We start from the raw sequence: 22852 nt of genomic DNA on the forward strand, positions 1-22852 counted from the left end.
ATTTTATCTATCTATCTATCTATTACAGTACACACATTATATACAAGTGTACGACTTTCTTTCCTTCGCTGCTATGGGCTCTAGCCCCAGATCTTTTGAAGACCTAGCCACGCCCCTGATTGGCAGCCAAGTAAACCGGAAGTGACGTTGCTTCTGGGATTTTACATCTGAGACCCGATCAAAGCCGAATCCGGTGTTATTCGGGTCTCAGCCTAGGCGACAGACGTGCCCGGCTGGTGGTTCGGGTCAACAAAATGGGTGACTGAGCTTCGTAAGGGGGCTGCCCGCGGTTTGATGGTCTAAACCTTTGGTGGGACTACTTTGATGTAAAATTGTGTATTAGGCCCACATAAAAGGCCCACACAAAATGATATCAAATATAAATATTATGGTTACAGATTTTACAATGTAATATATTTACTAAACTCCTAAAACACAACAGAAGAGAAGCGATCTCAGCAGAGGAATGTTGGGAATAAGAGGCCAGCTCCCGTATAATGAAACAATAGATATCGCTCTTTTACGTTCAGACCTCAAAGTGTTGCCTACAGAATAATGGAATGTAAAGACGGTTGTGTTTATTCGCACTTACTCTGCTGGAGTTCCGCACTCATGTCTGGAGAACGCTTTGTGCTTGAAGTCTAGCCAGGTATTCTGCAACTAAAGAGACACTTTATAGAGACGCAGCTTGGGACGCACTACATTTCAATACCAGTGAAATTATCTTTTTAATGGGATACTCCAGACAATGGTTTTATAGGAAATAACAGAATGTTAATGTAAAGAGAACCAGTCATGACTGAGCTTATGCCAGAAACTGAAAAACAATTCTTATCAAAACAATATTTCAGGGATAGGCAATCTCCAGCATCAATGAGTAATTCAGGGATAGGCAACCTCCAGTATCAACGAGTAGTTCAGGGGTAGGCAACCTCCAACATCAACAAGTAGTTCTGGGGTAGGCAACCTCCAGCATCAATAAGCAGTTCAGAGGTAGGGAACCTCAGCACTCCGGTCCCATGAGGCACTGTAAGACTAAGAGCAACAGGCATGACTCCCAGAGGCAGAGGTATGATGGGATTTGTAGTTTAATCACAGCTGAAGTGCCAAGTGTAACGGAATGACCCATGACACCCAAAGACTTTGTGAGGATGGAGGATACTCCTGTGTCAGCGTCACTGATAACTCTTGGGTCTGAGTCCACTCTGTGCCCTTTGGGCATGGAGTGGCAAGTGAATCATAATTCATGTATAACATGAAATAGGACATCACGGATAGTTCGTATTGCAGGATTTTGAGATACTGCAAGATGTTGGATTGTTTTGGCGTGGATAGTGATTTACAGTATATTCCTTAATGCCTGCAAAGAATATTCTATGACTCATTTCTAGTGACATGCTAATTGCATCAGGGCTTGGAAGACATTCCATTGTCCTTGTGTAAAGGTGTTGTAACGGACAGGTGTTAATCCCAAGTCTGCTCCCAGAACTCTAATTATGCATACTAAATACTGCTTACGTGTGATAACCCTGTCTACAACCTATTGATGCTCAGAGGTGTCAAGCTGTATGCAGAGACGGAGTGGGTGAAGGTGTTTTGTTATGCTGTTGATTAAGGAATGTTAAGTAATTAGCCTTAGTGTGGGATTAGGGGGGTGGAGATCTCATTGTCCCTTTGAATACTGTCACATGCTTGTACTGTATAAAAAGCTGAGAAGAAACCATTAAAGTTATCATTACATTTGGAACAAGCACAGAGCTGCGTCTCGTCTTGATTCTGGGCAAATGAAATGGGATCGGGTCCTGTCGGTTGGAGTGTCGATAAGCTGTCTTGGATGTGATGGAAGGTCGTAAACGGTGGTGACCGTTACACCAAGGTTGCCTACATCATGTGTCAGAAGATTCCACTCAAAACCATTGACTGGTGTTCCATTTTAAGTCATCATTGAAGACTAGTCAGAAAAACGATACATTGTTAAATGTGACATTCTCCACACTTTACTCTTCTAAGTAATAAGTTACACTCCAGGAAAAGTTTGTGTTATGAGAGTACATTAGAGTTATAAACACCATGTACAACAGTCTTCACTATCCTCTCTCAACATTTGTAACATGGAGAAACCCTTGAAAGAACTTTCATTAGCCAGTGGTCAGTGGGAAGAATGTTCCTTACATTGGTGATCAGTGGGAAGAATGTCCCTTACATTGGTGATCAGTGAGAAGAATGTCCCTTACATTGGTGATCAGTGAGAAGAATGTCCCTTACATTGGTGATCAGTGGGAAGAATGTCCCTTACATTGGTGATCAGTGAGAAGAATGTCCCTTACATTGGTGATCAGTGAGAAGAATGTCCCTTACATTGGTGATCAGTGAGAAGAATGCCCCTTACATTGGTGATCAGTGGGAAGAATGTCCCTTACATTGGTGATCAGTGAGAAGAATGTTCCTTACATTGGTGATCAGTGAGAAGAATGTTCCTTACATTGGTGATCAGTGGGAAGAATGTCCCTTACATTGGTGATCAGTGAGAAGAATGTTCCTTACATTGGTGATCAGTGAGAAGAATGTCCCTTACATTGGTGATCAGTGAGACGAATGTTCCTTACATTGGTGATTAGTGAGAAGAATGTCCCTAACATTGGTGATCAGTGAGAAGAATGTCCCTTACATTGGTGATCAGTGAGAAGAATGTTCCTTACATTGGTGATCAGTGGGAAGAATGTTCCTTACATTGGTGATCAGTGAGAAGAATGTCCCTTACATTGGTGATCAGTGAGAAGAATGCCCCTTACATTGGTGATCAGTGGGAAGAATGTTCCTTACATTGGTGATCAGTGAGAAGAATGTCCCTTACATTGGTGATCAGTGGGAAGAATGTTCCTTACATTGGTGATCAGTGGGAAGAATGTCCCTTACATTGGTGATCAGTGGGAAGAATGTCCCTTACATTGGTGATCAGTGAGAAGAATGTCCCTTACATTGGTGATCAGTGAGAAGAATGTTCCTTACATTGGTGATCAGTGAGAAGAATGTCCCTTACATTGGTGGTGAGCGGGAAGAATGTTCCTTACATTGGTGGTGAGCGGGAAGAAGTTGCTCATGGAACATCTGGGAACCTCTAAAGGAACCCTGGCGGAGAAAGTCTGAGCCCACACAGTTGAATATTCTAGTAAACAGAAACACCACATACAATTAAATAAATATAATGGAGATCTTACTGGAGTCTCACGGCCACCGAGGCTTTTTACAAATCTGTCCGTTCTTTGTCTCAGGTCGGCCATGAAGGGATGTGACCGTAGAATGTGATGAAGGTCCTGCCCCTCCATCAGCTTCTTCTCCATCACATTGAATCCATCCAAGAGCTGGTACAACGAGAGCCCAAGATGACTTCCAGAGAACTGCAGGAGCACAAAGGGAGGAACGGCACCGTCATCATCTCCAACGTAAAACATGGATAAACTGCACAGCACACCGACACTTCTCTATCCATCGAAAAAAAAAATCCTAAGCCGCCTCAGGCTAATGCCGCGTACACACGATCGCAATTTCCGACAACAAATGTCCGATGGGAGCTTTTGGTCGGATATTCCAACTGTGTGTAGGCTCCATCGGACGTTTGCCGTCGACAACAAATGTTTGAGAGCCGGTTCTCAAATTTTTCCGACAACGAAAGTTCTTGATGGAAATTCCGATCGCGTGTAATCCAATTCCGACGCAACAAGAATTCTACGCATTCTCGGAATCATTAAACTTCATTTTTCTCGGCTCGTTGTAGTTTTGGCGTTCAGAATTTCCGAGCAACATTTGTGTGCCCATGTGTATGCAAGACAAGTTTGAGCCAACATTCCGTTGAAAAAAAAAAATCCCACGGTTTTGTTGTCGGAAAGTTCCGATCGTGTGTACGCGGCATGAAGATCAGCAGAATCATAGCAGACATTCCGGCACCACACTACGTAGAAATCAGGGGGGTCGATTTACTAAAATTGAAGCACTCAGAATCTGGTGCAGCTGTGCATGGGAGCAGTATCACCTTAATAGCATCATGGGCCCCTGGGCAAAGTAATTCGCTGGGGCCCCTACGAGTCTGCATCAGTACCCCCTTACATCATGATTCCCTATTAGGTTAGGTTCCCGCATCAGAGTTGTGCCTCCCTTGTACTCACAGATCACAAATGCTGTTCCCACCTACAATGAAGGCAGCTCCTTCTTCCTCTCTCATGCGCTGAGACTGAGGTGAGTTCTCATTCTCAGCGCCTGCTCTCTTCCGCCCCCTACAGGAGGAAGGAGAAAGCCGAATCCTCTCTCAAGCAGAAGCCAGCCATGTGCTCCTTCTGACAAGAGTGACATTGCAGCTACTCCTGTCAAAGAAGAGTACACAGCACCTGCCCCCCCCCACCTTTTCCATGCCCTGATCATGGGGCCCCCATGCACCTGGGGCCCCTGGGCAGTGCCCAAGTGTGCCCATTAATTAAGACAGCCCTGCATGGGAGCCAATCAGCTTCTAACTTCAAATTTTTCAATAAAGCTTTGACAATAAAACCTGGAGGCTGATTGGTTTCTATGCAGAGCTTCCCTCACCGGTTTTAGTAAAGCAACCTCTCATTGACAAGCTGCAACAATTAATTTTAGTGAAATCCAATGCGATCAGTGTGCATCACTCTATGGTCCAGCTCAGCCTCTTCCAAACTTTTTAACACGGAGGGGCCCTTAAAATAGCCATCCGTCAGTGGCGGTGCGTCCATAAGGGGCGCATGGGCGCCGCCCCCCCTCTCCTGCACCGCTCTAATTACCATCTATAGATTCATGCAATGCATGAATCTATCTATGGTCACCGCTGACACCCCCTATTCAGGTGCCCGGCCCCTTGTCGGGCGCTAGGCACCTGGATTACAGCGGCGGGGGTGTTCTTTGGAAGCGCCTGATTAGAGTCATAGGCTCCAATAGGTGCCCAAAAAGGTGAACAGCGGACGCCATGCTGTGCGTTCGCTGTTCACTCAGCGTTGTGTTAGCAAAGTGAAGGAATTCGCTTTGCCAACACTGAACCGCCTCTCAGTCAATGAGATGCTCAGGTCTGTTACCCGTCACCTGATTGGCTGAAACATCAGGCGCTGTGATTGGACGCCTCATAGAGAGACATGGAGGACATGCAGGACACCGCTGCCGATTTTTTGGGCACAGTGGCTGCGCTTGATGGGCACAGTGGCTGCGCTTGATGTGGGAACAGTCGCTGCAATTGATGGGGCACAGCCGCTGCTATTGATGTGGGAACAGCCGCTGCACTTGATGTGGGAACAGCCGCTGCAATTGATGGGGCACAGCCGCTGCTATTGATGGGGCACAGCCGCTGCTATTGATGGGGCACAGCCGCTGCTATTGATGGGGCACAGCCACTGCAATTGATGGGGCACAGCCGCTGCAATTGATGTGGGAACAGCCGCTGCAATTGATGGGGCACAGCCGCTGCAATTGATGGGGCACAGCCGCTGCTATTGATGGGGCACAGCCGCTGCTATTGATGGGGCACAGCCGCTGCGCTTGATGGGGCACAGCCGCTGCGCTTGATGGGGCACAGCCGCTGCGCTTGATGGGGCACAGCCGCTGCGCTTGATGGGGCACAGCCGATGCGATTGATGGGGCACAGCCGATGCTATTGATGGGGCACAGCCGATGCAATTGATGGGGCACAGCCGATGCAATTGATGGGGCACAGCCGATGCAATTGATGGGGCACAGCCGATGCAATTGATGGGGCACAGCCGATGCAATTGATGGGCACAGTGGCGGATATTGATGGGCACAGTGGCTGTGTTTGGCAGGCACAGTGGCTGTGTTTGGCGGGCACAGTGGTGGCAATTGATGGACACAGTGGTGGCAATTGATAGGCACAGTGGCGGCAATTGATAGGCACAGTGGCGGCAATTGATAGGCACAGTGGCGGCAATTGATGGGCACAGTGGCGGCAATTGATGGGCACAGTGGCGGCAATTGATGGGCACAGTGGCGGCAATTGATGGGCACAGTGGCGGCAATTGATGGGCACAGTGGCGGCAATTGATGGGCACAGTGGCGGCAATTGATGGGGGGGGGGTTCAGTTTGTTTGCGCCACCCCTCCCCCCCACAATTTTGAGCACCACCCGTCACTGCTTTCTGTTCTCAGAGAACCCCTACTAATAATTAATTTCTCTACTGTTCATGGTACATATCATCATAGTGTGATGGTCAGCAGGAAGAATACCCCTTACATTTGTGGTCAATGGGAAGATTTTTCATGTCCAGTCTACTGCCTATGCCAGCGATTGCTGGATAAGAAATTGTGACACCCACAAATGTCTTCCCCATTATTACACTGTACCAGCTTGGTATGTACTTTGCAACCATTTACCTTAGTCAGGAGAACCAGGGACATCCCATTCCACAGTGGCAGGCAGTACATGGAATGAGGCATCATGGGGCAATAGCCATCCCTCAGGTTGGCATCCAGAAATACCCTCCTTGTGTTGGTGGATTCAGGTAAAGGGCCAGAAAGAATCTTCAGACTGTCCTCTGCAATCTGAGGGTCATAGGATACAGATCACTTTGCGTCCTGTAAAGGCCGCCATACGCTTTACTTCACACAATCCAACATTTCCAGACAAGCGTTACCTGTATTTCGGGATCTCCCAGGCTGGAGGTGGACGAGACGTCATCCAACCAGCTACCATCACCTTCCATTTTAAACACGGCAAAAGAAAAAAAAAAAAAGTTTTTCATTAGTTGCTGAATTTAATTTCCTGATTTTTTTATTAAGAGATCTTAATAATGCAGACGATGACACATTAATAATTCCAAGGTCAGAGTACATAGAAAGCAGAAAATGTATTATTAGGCCAAATATTCTTATTACTCTATTATTCTAAAAGGTGCCACCACCCTTCCAGAAAGGCCGGGCAAGTTCTGAGCTTTACTCATTTATAACTAGCAGAAAGAAGTCACATCTTTTGCCTAAAAATAAGCAAATCAGGCAGACTTGATGGACCACTTCAATGTATTTTTTTTGCCATCACGTTATGTTTTTGCGGGAGGAGAATCAACACAAGTTCATAAAACAAATCTCAAACACCGCATTTTTCCAGTTAGCAAAAAAATAATCTCCTCCTGCGTATAAATCTGCACATACTAGGCCAGATTCTCAAAAGAATTACGCCGGTGTATCTACAGATACACCGGCGTAATTCGAAAATCCCGCCGGCGTATCATTGCTTTGTATTCTCAAAACAAGATACGCCAGAATTAGGCTAGGATCCGACTGGTGTAAGTCACTTACACCGTCGGATCCTAAATGCAATACTACGCTGGCCGCTAGGTGGCTTTTACGTCGATTTCAGCGTCGCATATGCAAATGAGCCGATACGCCGATTCCCGAACGCGTTTTCGCCGCTTCGCTGTAGTTTACGTCGTTTCCATAAGCGTAAGGTTACCCCTGCTATATGAGGGGTAACCTTACGTCGGTCCGCCGTATGCCATGTCAAGCATGGCCGTCGGGACAGCGTCGGGTTTTTCCATTGTTTACGTAACTCGTCGCGAACAGGGCTGTGCGTTAAATACGTTCACGTCGCAACCAATGTATTTGCGGCGTACTACGGAGCATGCGCAGTGGCCTACGTTTAAGGCCGGCGCATGCGCAGTTCGTTCGGCACGGGGGCGCGCTTAATTCAAATACAAGCGGCCCCCTTTGATTTACGCGGGGATACGCCGGGCCATTTAGACTACACTGCCGCAAATTACGAAGCAAGTGCTTGGAGAAAACGGCACTTGCTCCAGTAAGTTGCGGCGGCGTAGTGTTAATGGCATACGCTACGCCCCGCTCGTAGATACGCGGATCTACGAGAATCTGGCCCAGTGTAGGTGACCGCGATATTGTGTCAATCTCGCTCCCTTTCTCAGCGAGATTGACCACCTACCAGCCCCGTTGCGGAAAGCCAGCGCCGAGCCAGCTCGCCGCGATGGGGAAAAAGCCATCATAGGAGCGACGGGGATCCGACTTGGATTCCCGCCAATTCTAGCCGCGGCGTTTGATATGAATTTAATAAGGGGGCCCCCAGATACCGGCCCCTACCCTAGGTGAACGACTATGGGGTACATCGTACCCCTACCCATTCACCTGGAGGCAAAGTGTCAATAAAAATAAACACACAACACAGGGTTTTCAAATAATTTATTAGTCAGCTCTGGGGGCCTTCTCCACTCTCCGGGGGGGCCTTCTCCACTCTCGGGGGGGGGGCCTTCTCCACTCTCCGGGGGGGGGGCTTCTCCACTCTCCGGGGGGGGGGCCTTCTCCACTCTCCGGGGGGGGGGGGCCTTCTCCACTCTCCGGGGGGGGGGCCTTCTCCACTCTCCGGGAGGGGGCCTTCTCCACTCTCCGGGAGGGGGGCCTTCTCCACTCTCCGGGAGGGGGGCCTTCTCCACTCTCGGGGGGGGGGGGACTTCTCCACTCTCCGGGGGGGGGGCCTTCTCCACTCTCCGGGGGGGGCCTTCTCCACTCTCCAGGGGGGGGGGCCTTCTCCACTCTCCAGGGGGGGGGCCTTCTCCACTCTCCAGGGGGGGGGGGGCCTTCTCCCCTCTCCGGGGGGGGGGGGCCTTCTCCACTCTCCGGGGGGGGGCCTTCTCCCCTCTCCGGGGGGGGGCCTTCTCCCCTCTCCGGGGGGGGCCTTCTCCACTCTCCGGGGGGGGCCTTCTTCACTCTCCGGGGGGGGGCCTTCTTCACTCTCCGGGGGGGGGCCTTCTCCACTCTCCGGGGGGGGCCTTCTCCACTCTCCGGGGGGGGCCTTCTCCACTCTCCTGGGGGGGCCTTCTCCACTCTCCGGGGGGGCCTTCTCCACTCTCGGGGGGGGGGCCTTCTCCACTCTCCGGGGGGGGGCCTTCTCCACTCTCCGGGGGGGGGGCCTTCTCCACTCTCCGGGGGGGGGGGCCTTCTCCACTCTCCGGGGGGGGGGCCTTCTCCACTCTCCGGGGGGGGGCCTTCTCCACTCTCCGGGGGGGGCCTTCTCCACTCTCCTGGGGGGGCCTTCTCCACTCTCCGGGGGGGCCTTCTCCACTCTCCGGGGGGGCCTTCTCCCATCTTCTCCGCTGTCCTCTCGGCGGTCCCTGGTTCTTCTCCCGCTCGCTCTCTGGTGCCTTCTGGGCTGGCCGCCACTATCTTCTTTTTAGCTCAATTACTAGCAGCGACGATGTACCCCATTATTCATTCACCTAGGGTGGGGGGCCGGTATCTGGGGGCCCCCTTGTTAAAGGGGGTTCCCAGATTCCGATAAGCCCCCGCCCGCAGACCCCGACAACCAACGGCCAGGGATGTCGGGAAGAGGCCCTGTCCTTATCAACATGGGGACAGGGTGCTTTGGGGTGGGGGGGCCGCACCCAACCCCCCCCCATGTTGAGGGCATGCGGCCTGGTACGGCTCAAAAGGGGGGGGGGGGGGGCACTCGCTCGTCCCCACTCCTTTCCTGACCGGCCGGGCAGCGTGCTTTGGATACGGGGCTGGTATGGATTGTGGGGGGACCCCCATGCCGTTTTTTCGGCATAGGGGGTTCTCCCTACAACCCATACCAGACCTAAGGGCCTGGTATGTTCCCTGGGGGGGAACCCGTTCCAGTTTTTTATTTAAAATTTGGCGTGGAGTTCCCCCTCATCATTTATTCCAAACGCCGTGGCTAGAATTGGCGGGAATCCAAGTCGGATCCCCGTCGCTTCTATGACGCGCTCGCTGGAATGTGCTTTTTCTAATCCAGCGAGTGCGAGATGTCGGCACCATGTCGCCGAGAATCAGCGCGATGCCATCGTGCTGGAAACACATTCTCGGCGACAGGTACTGTAAGCCCATGCCTCACTGGGCCCATGCCTCACTGTGCTCATGAATAGACTGACGTTTAACATGGGAGTCTATGGAAGGGGTGCCCGGCTTTGAAAAATCAGTGCTCCTCAGCCGTAGGTCCCCCAGACAACAAACTTTGCGCACTTGTAGAGTGGAGCTACATGTGTGATAAGTTTGGGGTCCAGGGGACCTATGGCCGGCCAGTACCGGGTCCCCAAAGTCCGGGCCCCTGGGCAGTACCCTTGCATTAAGATAGCCCTGGGGACTCTAGGTTGTGAATGATCTAAATCAGGGGTCTCCAAACTTTTCAAACAAAGGGCCACTTTATTGTTCTTCAGACTTTAGGAGGGCCGGATTGTGGCCAGTGGGGGCAGAAAATGTCCCGGGGTCAGCACCGGTGAGAATAAATGTGGCCTCGGGGTTGGTGGTCAGTAGGAGGAGTAGGGCTCCTATCAGTAGGAGGAATAGTATCCCATCATTGATATCAGTAGAAGAAATAGTGCCCCCTTGTTGGTGTCAGTGGAAGGAATATTGCCTCAAATCAGTTGGAGGAATAGTGCCCCAAGGGCCGCATAAAGGCTAGCAAAGGGCCACATCTGGCCCTCGGGCCGCAGTTTGGAGACCCCTGATCTAAATGATGTGCAGAAAATAACAGTAAGTACCTTCAATCAGTAAACTTTACTTCCTTCAATTCCTGTGGACAGGTGTGAACCGGTATGTGTATTATAGGATGTACCAACAAGGGTTTGCAGACCCAATGTACTATTATAGTGACCATTATCCTTAGAAACAAACCTGAACTGGTTGCACTTGGCGATGGGTTGGGGGTAAAATACTCTTCTTGGGCCACATTGTCTTCTATGTCCTGAAAAAATAATAGAACATGTTTCTGTATACTGCAGCCAGAGAGCGGAAAAGAAAATGAAAAAAAAAAAAAAAAAAAATTATTATATATATATATATATATATATATATATATTTTTTTTTTTTTTTTTTCCTAATAGGAGGTGCGCGGAATGGAAATTTTGGTGCCGAAAATGCAGGATGCACTTGACCGGAAACCGGAAAATGTGTTTAAATTTTTTTTTATATAAAATATATATATATATATATATATATATATATATATATAGGCACTTTAAAGATGAATATCTCGGTAACGGCAGCAGCTGCTGCCACAACCGAGAAATCCATCTTTTCCATGGCCGGTCCCATAAACCATAATGGCGGTCTCCGCGGCAGATTCGCCACGTGATCACCGTTATCCGCGGCGGGAGAGGGGGCCGCCGCTCTCCGCCGCCGGTAGAGGTGGAGGCGATCGGGTCCTTCTCCCTCTGTGTCATGTGCAAGATGGCCCCCACCCGTCTCCATAGCATAGCAGGGCGGAAGCGACGTCAAAACATCACTTCCGCCCATGCAATCCACCGCCCATAGGAGCCCGCAACCCAATTCCAATATTAAAAGGCACATTTTTTTGTTGTCATTTTTAAATGACACGTTTTTTTATTTTATTGTTAATTGCATTTTAGTCTAAATATGAGACCTGAGGTCTTTTTGACCCCCAGAGCTCATATTTAAGAGGACCTGTCATGCTTTTTTCTATTACAAGGGATGTTTACATTACAAGGGAGATCGCTGTTCATACATTGTATAAACATATGATCAGTCATTTCTCCCCCTGAAAGAACCGGGAGCTTTACACACACAGCTCCCGGTTCTCCCTCTGTAACGAGCGATCGCGGATGCCCAGCGGTGATCGCGCCCGCCGCGCACTCGCATCGGCACCAGGGGTGAGCAGGGGGCATGCGCACGCCCCTAGTGGCCGCAATGCAAAATCAAGATATATTACGTGATTTTGCGCAGCCGAGCCGATTTGCACCATGCACTTTATTTAGAGACACAATCAATCAGATGATGTTGTTAGAGTTTATTGTAAATGCTAATCACCAGGGGCGGCCTGTCCAATAAGGGCGCACGAGCGCCGCCGTCCATCGCCGCCTCACCTATCCATACCTCTGGCCCCTTTCTGAACACCGGCGCATGGATTCCAATGCAGAGGGGCTGTTTATTGAAGCACCGATAGGCTGCAATATAGGGTGGGCTCGGGTCGCAGAGGGTACGCTCCGAGCCCACCCAAGTGTGTTATAACAGCAAACCAATATTGATCCTCTTCCTGGCCAATCATGAAGCAGGTTTTGATACCAGTCACCTGATTGGCTGAAAGATCAGGCGATCCTAGTGGATGTCTAGGAGAAGGAGGGAGAAGCCGCCGTGATGCAGAGAGGACACAGGAGCCGCAGCGCGCCGCCCATAGGAGCCCGCAACCTGCCGCCCATAGGAGCCTGCAACCTGCCGCCCATAGGAGCCCGCAACCCGACGCCCATAGGAGCCTGCAACCCGCCACCCATAGGAGCCCGCAACCCACCGCCCATAGGAGCCCCGCAACCCGCCGCCCATAGGAGCCCGCAACCCGCCGCCCATAGGAGCCCGCAACCCGCCGCCCATAGGAGCCAGCAATCTGCTGCCCATAGGAGCCCGCAACCCGCCGCCCATAGGAGCCCGCAATCCGCCGCCCATAGGAGCCCGCAACCCGCCGTCCATAGGAGCCCGCAACCCGCCGTCCATAGGAGCCCGCAACCCGCCGTCCATAGGAGCCCGCAACCCAATTCCAATATTCCTATTAAATATCTTATTTCCTGTAAAATAGTTTTATTTTTTTACTAGAAGTGAGGGGAGTTGGGTAAGGTCGGGCACAGCCCCGTCTGGGACGGATTCCTCTTACCTGGACATTCTGGTCCTGAGGGGCGCTGTATACGGGGTACAGATCCTGAACAATGAGAATTAAGGACAAGAGGTCCGCAGGCCTCAGTGAGCTGGCATGTCGGCTGGAAGCAATGGAATGAAGAACATCGATTATTATTGGTAAAGTAAATCAATTTGTATAAATGAATATAAATGTATTTCTTATTAAAGTATCTGTGAAAGACTGAACTCAGATTTGTATTTCTAGAATGGACAGCTGCCCTTCATTAGATTCCTATGCAGCAGGATACAAAGACTGGTGCTGCCGTCACCGTTGCATCTTTGAAGGTGCAGCTTCGTAACATAAGATCAGCCACATTTGGTACTTGAAATGCCTCTAAACACAGCTTCTGAAGGCATTTTTTGGGGTTCCAGAAAAAGCCTTTAAACTCAACTGCCTAGAAACGACTGTAAACGACCCAGTGTACATGTACTGATAAGATAACATAAGATAACAGAGGAGAGATCGGGGATCCTGTGTACATTAACCACTTGCCGACCGCGCACCGCCGAAATACGTCCACAAGGTGGCTCTCCTAGGCGAGAGCACGTAATATGACGTCCTGCCTATTAGCCGCCACTAGGGGCGCGCGCGCGCCCCCCGCTCGCCCCCGACTCCCGTGCGTGTGCCCGGCGGGCGCGATCGCCGCCGGGCACACGCGATCGCTCGGTACAGAGCGGGGAACGGGAGCTGTGTGTGTAAACACACAGCTCTCGTTCCTGTCAGCAGGGGAAATGCTGATTTTCTGTTCATACAATGTATGAACCGAGGATCAGTGTTTCCCCTAGTGAGGCCACCCCCCCCGCACAGTAAGAACACACCCCTAGTGTTAACCCCTTCACTGCCAGTGGCATTTTTATAGTAATCCAATGCATTTTTATAGCACTGATCGCTATAAAAATGCCAATGGTCCCAAAAATGTGTCAAAAATGTCCGAAGTGTCCGCCATAATGTCGCAATACCGAAAAAAAAAAAATCGCTGATCGCCGCCATTACTAGTAAAAAAAAAATATTAATAAAAATGCCATAAAATTACCCCCTATTTTGTAAACGCTATAACCTTTGCGCAAACCAATCAATAAACGCTTATTGCGATTTTTTTTTACGAAAAATATGTAGAAGAATACGTATCGGCCTAAACTGAGGAAAAAAAATTTTTTTTATATATTTTTGGGGGATATTTATTACAGCAAAAAGTAAAAAATATTCATTTTTTTCAAAATTGTCGCTCTATTTTTGTTTATAGCGCAAAAAATAAAAAACGCAGAGGTGATCAAATACCACCAAAAGAAAGCTCTATTTGTGGGAAAAAAAGGACGCCAATTTTGTTTGGGAGCCACGTCGCACGACCGCGCAATTGTCTGTTAAAGCGACGCAGTCCCGAATCGCAAAAAGTACTCTGGTCTTTGGGCAGCAATATGGTCCGGGGGGTAAGTGGTTAAGGTGACCAGATTTTTTTAATCCGGGGACATTTTTTTTTTTTTTTTACTAGTAATGGCGGCAATCAGCGACTCTCTGCCCGTCTCTGCTCACCTCACCGCCTGTCAAGTCTTACTCTCCGGGCCCCGGCTCCTACTGGGTGGGGAACGGAGGAAGATCACTACGCCATGGAAGGCAAGGAGATGGGCAAGGAGATGGGCAAGCAGGTGGCTGGCCAGGACTTGAGCCAAGGCAGAAGAACATGTGAGTGGAGCTGAATGGACATGCGCCCAAAACTGAAGAAATATTCCCTCCACTCCGACCAGCACATGATCATCAGAAAGGGGCAGAGATAATGGAAAAAAATACACCCCCCCTAAGCTAAATTCTGCACTGACTGTCTTTGAAATTGCCCCAGGCCCTGTTCGAATCCAATCCAGGGACAACCGGGGACAGACTTGGTCGAACCATTTGGTACCATATTTTAGCTTTTGCTAATTTTGAACCATTTTGGGGGGAAAAAGGCCCGGGGGTTTAGATTTTAAATAATTTTGGGGACTGTCCCCTGAAACTGGGCCTGTGTACATGTACTGATAAGATAACAGAGGAGAGATCGGGGATCCTGTGTACATGTACTGATAAGATAACACAGAGGAGAGATTGGGGATCCTGTGTACATGTACTGATAAGATAACAGAGGAGAGATCGGGGATCCTGTGTACATGTACTGATAAGATAACACAGAGGAGAGATTGGGGATCCTGTGTACATGTACTGATAAGATAACACAGAGGAGAGATTGGGGATCCTGTGTACATGTACTGATAAGATAACAGAGGAGAGATCGGGCATCCTGTGTACATGTACTGATAAGATAACAGAGGAGAGATCGGGGATCCTGTGTACATGTACTGATAAGATAACACAGAGGAGAGATTGGGGATCCTGTGTACATGTACTGATAAGATAACACAGAGGAGAGATTGGGGATCCTGTGTACATGTACTGATAAGATAACAGAGGAGAGATCGGGGATCCTGTGTACATGTACTGATAAGATAACACAGAGGAGAGATTGGGGATCCTGTGTACATGTACTGATAAGATAACAGAGGAGAGATCGGGGATCCTGTGTACATGTACTGATAAGATAACAGAGAAGAGATCGGGGATCCTGTGTACATGTACTGATAAGATAACAGAGAAGAGATCGGGGATCCTGTGTACATGTACTGATAAGATAACAGAGGAGAGATCGGGGATCCTGTGTACATGTACTGATAAGATAACACAGAGGAGAGATTGGGGATCCTGTGTACATGTACTGATAAGATAACACAGAGGAGAGATCGGGGAGCCTGTGTACATGTACTGATAAGATAACAGAGGAGAGATCGGGGATCCTGTGTACATGTACAGTACTGATAAGATAACATAGAGGGGGGATCAGGGATCCTGTGTACATGTACTGATAAGATAACAGAGGAGAGATCGGGCATCCTGTGTACATGTACTGATAAGATAACAGAGGAGAGATCGGGGATCCTGTGTACATGTACTGATAAGATAACACAGAGGAGAGATTGGGGATCCTGTGTACATGTACTGATAAGATAACACAGAGGAGAGATTGGGGATCCTGTGTACATGTACTGATAAGATAACACAGAGGAGAGATTGGGGATCCTGTGTACATGTACTGATAAGATAACAGAGGAGAGATCGGGGATCCTGTGTACATGTACTGATAAGATAACAGAGAAGAGATCGGGGATCCTGTGTACATGTACTGATAAGATAACAGAGAAGAGATCGGGGATCCTGTGTACATGTACTGATAAGATAACATAGGAGAGATCGGGGATCCTGTGTACATGTACTGATAAGATAACAGAGAAGAAGAGATCGGGGATCCTGTGTACATGTACTGATAAGATAACATAGAGGGGGGATCAGGGATCCTGTGTACATGTACTGATAAGATAACAGAGGAGAGATCGGGGATCCTGTGTACATGTACTGATAAGATAACATTGAGGAGAGATCGGGGATCCTGTGTACATGTACTGATAAGATAACACAGAGGAGAGATCGGGGATCCTGTGTACATGTACTGATAAGATAACAGAGGAGAGATCGGGGATCCTGTGTACACTTACTGATAAGATAACAGAGGAGAGATCGGGGATCCTGTGTACATGTACTGATAAGATAACAGAGGAGAGATCGGGGATCCTGTGTACATGTACTGATAAGATAACACAGAGGAGAGATCGGGGATCCTGTGTACATGTACTGATAAGATAACACAGAGGAGAGATCGGGGATCCTGTGTACATGTACTGATAAGATAACATAGGAGAGATCGGGGATCCCATGTACATGTACTGATAAGATAACATGGAGGAGAGATCGGGGATCCTGTGTACATGTACTGATAAGATAACAGAGGAGAGATCGGGGATCCTGTGTACATGTACTGATAAGATAACACAGAGGAGAGATCGGGGATCCTGTGTACATGTACTGATAAGATAACATAGGAGAGATCGGGGATCCCATGTACATGTACTGATAAGATAACATGGAGGAGAGATCGGGGATCCTGTGTACATGTACTGATAAGATAACAGAGGAGAGATCGGGGATCCTGTGTACATGTACTGATAAGATAACAGAGAAGAGATCGGGGATCCTGTGTACATGTACTGATAAGATAACATAGAGGGGGGATCAGGGATCCTGTGTACATGTACTGATAAGATAACAGAGGAGAGATCGGGGATCCTGTGTACATGTACTGATAAGATAACACAGAGGAGAGATCGGGGATCCTGTGTACATGTACTGATAAGATAACACAGAGGAGAGATCGGGGATCCTGTGTACATGTACTGATAAGATAACAGAGGAGAGATCGGGGATCCTGTGTACATGTACTGATAAGATAACAGAGGAGAGATCGGGGATCCTGTGTACACTTACTGATAAGATAACAGAGGAGAGATCGGGGATCCTGTGTACATGTACTGATAAGATAACAGAGGAGAGATCGGGGATCCTGTGTACATGTACTGATAAGATAACATTGAGGAGAGATCGGGGATCCTGTGTACATGTACTGATAAGATAACACAGAGGAGAGATCGGGGATCCTGTGTACATGTACTGATAAGATAACAGAGGAGAGATCGGGGATCCTGTGTACATGTACTGATAAGATAACAGAGGAGAGATCGGGGATCCTGTGTACACTTACTGATAAGATAACATAGAGGAGAGATCGGGGATCCTGTGTACATGTACTGATAAGATAACACAGAGGAGAGATCGGGGATCCTGTGTACATATACTGATAAGATAACATAGAGGAGAGATCAGGGATCCTGTGTACATGTACTGATAAGATAACAGAGGAGAGATTGGGGATCCTGTGTACATGTACTGATAAGATAACAGAGGAGAGATCGGGGATCCTGTGTACATGTACTGATAAGATAACATAGAGGAGAGATCAGGGATCCTGTGTACATGTACTGATAAGATAACAGAGGAGAGATCGGGGATCCTGTGTACATGTACTGATAAGATAACAGAGGAGAGATCGGGGATCCTGTGTACATGTACTGATAAGATAACAGATGTACTGCGCTCGGTATATGTCGGCGGCGGCGTTCAAACACAGCGCGGAAAGTGGGGATTGGCTCAAAAACAGCGCGGGAGAAGCGGGGAGGACACCACCAGGGCCGCAGACGGACACCGGACCGGACAAGGCCGCCGGGCAAGACACCAAAACTGTAAGTAATTCTTTTTTTTTCCCAGGAATTTTCCTTCTAGATCAGGGGTGCGGGCTATACGCTGGTGCGCGCTATAGGAAGATAAATACGGTATATGTCATGGTCAATGAACATAATGTAAGTGAACCGTATCTGTGGAAAAGTTCACACTAGAGATTGGTTGCGCATTTTATATGTTGTGGTAGTGCTTTAAAAAAGTCCCACCCTAGGCGTCCCCCCCCCCCTTTTTTGTATTGGCAATCCATCGGGATGTGGCATACCCACGTTAGTGTTCTCCATCAGATCCCTTTTCTATATATGTGTACAGCCCATATTCTCCAATAGCACCACTCGTTTGGCGAGTGTAAAATCAATATTACCTAATGCCTTTTCATGACCTTGGTCCTGGAACTGCATTTTAGTATATATTTTAACATATATATTTTTTATTTTATTTTTGTTTATTGTTTTTCATACACTGAAGTTCTCAATGCTCCTGAGGAAGTGGCTCTGATCCACGAAACATGTAGAGCAACTCCAACAACTGTCAAGATCTTTACGGTGTCGACGCAGGCAATATCAACTCTAACCGCCGCGTTCTTTTGCGACAATGTCATCAGCGTTCTAAGTTTATACCTGTGGTTTCGTCACCTGGTCTCATATTCTGACATTTTGCTTTTGCTTTTATATTTTTTCTTGTGTTTTATATGCTTCACTAGATGTAACTGACATCTCTGAATTATATTTGTAACTTATTAACCTCTTGGGACCCGCGCTATAGTAAAATGACGGCTACAGCGCGGATCCCAAAATCCAAGTGGACGTCAATTGACGTCCGCCCCTTTGCGCGTTCCCCGCACGCGCTCCAGAGCGCACAGCGGGGAACTGCTGTGCTGGCCGTGTCCCTTGGACACAGCCAATCACAGATCGCCGCGAACGGCCAATCAGAGTGGCCGTTTGCGATGCGATCTGTGCGGCCAATGAGAGATGATCTCATATGTAAACATATGAGATCATCTCTCATTGCCGGCTCAGTGCTGTCAGTGCTGTCTCTGGAGAGGAGACCGATCTGTGTCCCTTGTCCATAGGGACACAGATCGGTCACCTCCCCCCCAGTCACCCCCCTTCCCCCACAGTTAGAACACTAATTAGGGTACACATTTAACCCCTTCCTCACCCCCTAGTGTTAACCCCTTCAATGCCAGTGACATTTATACAGTAATTAGTGCATATTTATAGCACTGATCGCAGTATAAATGTGAATGGGCCAAAAAAGTGTTAAAAGTGTCCGATGTGTCCGCCATAACGTCGCAGTCCCAATAAAAATCGCAGATCGCCGCCATTTCTAGTAAAAAAAAAAAATAATAAAAAATAATAAATTCTGTCCCCTATATTGTAGGCGCTATAACTTTTGCTTATTGCGATTTTTTTTTTTTACCAAAAATATGTAGAAGAATACATATCGGCCTAAACTGAGAAAAAAAAAATGTTTGTGTTTTTTTAAATTGGGATATTTATTATAGCAACAAGTAAAAAATATTGTATTTTTTTTCAAAATTGTCGCTCTTTTTTGTTTACAGCGCAAAAAATAAAAACCGCACCGGCAATCAAATACCACCAAAAGAAAGCTCTACTTGTGGGGAAAAAAGGACGCCAATTTTGTTTGGGAGCCACGTCGCACGACCGCGCAATTGTTAGTTAAAGCGACGCAGTGCCGAAAGCTGAAATTTCACCTGGGCAGGAGGGGGGTATATGTGCCCAGTAAGAAAGTGGTTAAAAGTCAACTTTTCATATTTCTAAATAGTGCCTACAAAGTCCATCTTTTCCACTACATTTCTCTATATATGTGTGAAAGCAGGGGTGTCTCTGCAGAAGCCCAACAAGCCCCCCTGCCGAGTCCAACCTATAGCACGGCAATCAGCAAATTTCATGCTCCCTGTTGATTGGAAAGCTCTAGCTTCGACTAGCGGGCATGACAGGTCTATTCAGAGACACCACTGCTTCTACACAGAGCAAGGATCTTTCTCTAAATCATGCTGGCAGTGGAGAGGCTTTTTTGCTCAGGCTGTGGCTGTTTTCTCAAGGAAAAAAAAGGAAACAAAAAAGGAAAAACGGAGGGCGCACCGACCTAGTGTGATACTGATTGGTGGATTTTATTAAATAAATAAAAACAAATCATAATACTCACAAAAGGAGTGTTAAAAACAGGCCTTGAGTCACAATGCAGCAAAGAACCAACACCATCGGCATAGCACGATATTGTTTCGATCCGTGACCGTGGCTAGGGCTGACGCGTTTCAGGGGAGAACCCCTTTCCTCAGAGCTAAAAGGTCTGCAGTGCAGACCTTTTAGCACTGCAGACCTTTTAGCTCTGAGGAAAGGGGTTCTCCCCTGAAACGCGTCAGCCCTAGCCACGGTCACGGATCGAAACAATATCGTGTTATGCCGATGGTGTTGGTTCTTTGCTGCATTGTGACTCAAGGCCTGTTTTTAACACTCCTTTTGTGAGTATTATGATTTGTTTTTATTTATTTAATAAAATCCACCAATCAGTATCACACTAGGTCGGTGCGCCCTCCGTTTTTCCTTTTTTGTTTCCTTTAGTTTTATGAATTCCAACGATTCAGAGGAGGGCTGCAAGACTTTGGAAGATACCTTTTAATTGAGTTGCTATTGAGTTTCACCTTTTCTTCAAACATCTTCCCTAAAAATACCGGAGCGCAGGAGATTTGTCTTTGTATTGGTTTTCTCAAGGAAAACCAACTGTAATGTCCCCGTACACACAATCAGATTTTCTGACAAGAAAAATCCGATGTGAGCTTTTGGAAAGAAATTCCCACCGTGTGTAGGCTCCATCAGACTTTTCCTGTCGGTAAACATCCACCAACAACATTTTGAGAGATGTTCTTAAAATTTTCCGTCGGAAAAAAATCCAAATCAGAAATTCCGATCTTCTGTGGCGACGCGCAAAATTCCGACGCATGCTCGGAAGCATCAAACTTAATTTTCTCGGCTTGTCGAAGTGTTGTACATCACCACGTTCTTGACGGTCGAAAGTATAGAGAACTTTTGTGTGACTGTGTGTATGCAAGACAAGCTGGAGCGGAATTCCGTCGGAAAAACCATCCAAGGTTTTTCAGACGGAAAATCTGATCGTGTGTACGGGACATAAGACTTGGAACAGCTTTAGTTTTCATGCACCTGGATCATAGGTGTGCGCAGCCTATTGCATAAGGCTGCATTCACACCTGAGCGTAGCGTTTTGCGGCGTTTTTTACCGCGATTTGCCACGACAAAACGCAGCGTTTTCTACCGCGATTTTGTACAGGTCTAGGGTCACCAATGTAAAATGCACAAATACGCTCAATTCGAGCCACAAAAAAGGGTCCAGAACTTGTTTGGGCGTTCTGCGTCAGGCGTTTTGTAGTGAACCATCTCCATAGAGAATAATGTATTTTTTCCCCTCTGGCGTCTTTGAGCGTCGCGCTTCAGGCGACAAAACGCTCAGGTGTGAATGCAGCCTCAGGGTGTGCACCCTAAAGATCAAACACATAGTACCGATCACTCACGATGAAAGGGAAGGGGCTGGTAAGTTACACATTTACCGGCCCCTTCCCCCATTCATCCTAAAACATCCCCGCAGCAACAGCTGTAGGGAGAAGAGAGTAGGGAAGCTGGAAGCGCTGCGGGGGGAGGGGGGAACCAGGGCAGTAGGGGAATCTGATTGGGGTGTGCCTGGGCACACCTGGCACACCCTGTGCGCACGCCTATGACCTGGATAATACATAGATTTCAACTGAATGCTGGGCTTTCATAAGCTATGCTTTCTGAACACAATTGATATGCTTTCTTGAAAGTGATCATTAGATTTTGTACCTTGAGAAGAGAGCCAGAAGTTTGGTATTCACTAAAATGAAAGCATGCAGAACTTCCTCTCCACCCCGTTCATTGCTACTGTTTATGTATTGTACAATCTGTTTCTCCAAGAACTCAATGCATTGCTCGCAAAGCTTTGGGTGAATCAGACGCTCCACAGCCTGTCGGGGGGAAAAAAAACACACATTATAAAATCCATCAGATGCTGAGCACTAGTGTCCGAAGCTGAACTTCAAGGTCCGGTGACTTTTATCTGATCCTTCCATCCTCTCTAATCTACTCATCACTGGTTTTACACATCTTTAAGTCCTTCTCTAATCTTCTGCCAGTTCTACAGGCAAACAGTAATAATGGAAACATCTACAAGCAGTGGCGGCTGGTGCTCAAAATTTTTGGGGGGGGGCGCAAATGAAAAAAAAAGAAAAAAAATGGTAGCCTCACTGTGCCTATCAAACGCAGCCGCTGTGCCATCAATTGTCACCACTGTGCCATGCTATTAAACGCAGCCGCTGAGCCATTAATTGTCACCACTGTGCCATGCCATCAAAAGCAGCCACTGTGCCAATTGTCGCCTCTGTGCCCATTGTTGTCACTGTGCTGTGCCCTTTGTCACCTCTGTGCCCATTGTTGTCACTGGGCTGTGCCCTTTGTCGCCTCTGTGCCCATTGTTGTCACTGTGCTGTGCCCTTTGTCGCCTCTGTGCCCATTGTTGTCACTGTGCTGTCTGTGCCCTTTCATTGATGCCACTGTGCCCTTTGCCGCTCTCTGTCCCCTTTGCCGCTCTCTGTGCCCATTGTCGCCCCTTTTCCTGTAAAATGAACTTACCTGAAGCTTCCATGTCCTCCCTTGATGTCTTGTCCCGCTTGGTGATGCTTCAGCCAATCAGGTTCCTGATAACCAGAATCCGGGAACCTGGTTGGCTGAAACGGCCGTCAGTCTTTTTCAAGGAACGCAGGGGGCCTCGTTCCGAGAATAGACATCCGAGAGCCGGAGGGCTGTACTTGGAAAGCCTATGAGAGCCGCTGGCTTTTATAGGCAGTTCCGCTCAGCCAACCAGCTACCGTTATTCAGGTAACCGGCGCCCTATGTCCGGTGATCTGAATAGACCAGGCAGCTGGCAACCAACAATA

The 22852-nt window shown here is 48.1% G+C and overlaps 1 protein-coding gene across 2 annotated transcripts in view; it reads right to left on the reverse strand.

The window, feature by feature from the left end:
• Positions 1-22852, reverse strand: part of HPS1 (HPS1 biogenesis of lysosomal organelles complex 3 subunit 1) — a 59925-nt gene that overhangs the window by 17333 nt on the left and 19740 nt on the right. For both annotated transcript variants that reach the window (XM_040361285.1, XM_040361284.1), the window contains exons 7-13: positions 21723-21883; positions 12631-12733; positions 10644-10713; positions 6644-6705; positions 6384-6551; positions 3219-3398; positions 593-660 (exon numbers count right to left, since the gene is read on the reverse strand). In XM_040361285.1, coding sequence (XP_040217219.1) covers positions 593-660; positions 3219-3398; positions 6384-6551; positions 6644-6705; positions 10644-10713; positions 12631-12733; positions 21723-21883 — 812 coding nt within the window. The remainder of the gene's footprint in view (positions 1-592; positions 661-3218; positions 3399-6383; positions 6552-6643; positions 6706-10643; positions 10714-12630; positions 12734-21722; positions 21884-22852) is intronic.

Source organism: Rana temporaria, chromosome 8 (genome assembly GCF_905171775.1).
Source record: "Rana temporaria chromosome 8, aRanTem1.1, whole genome shotgun sequence".
NCBI lineage: Eukaryota > Metazoa > Chordata > Amphibia > Anura > Ranidae > Rana > Rana temporaria.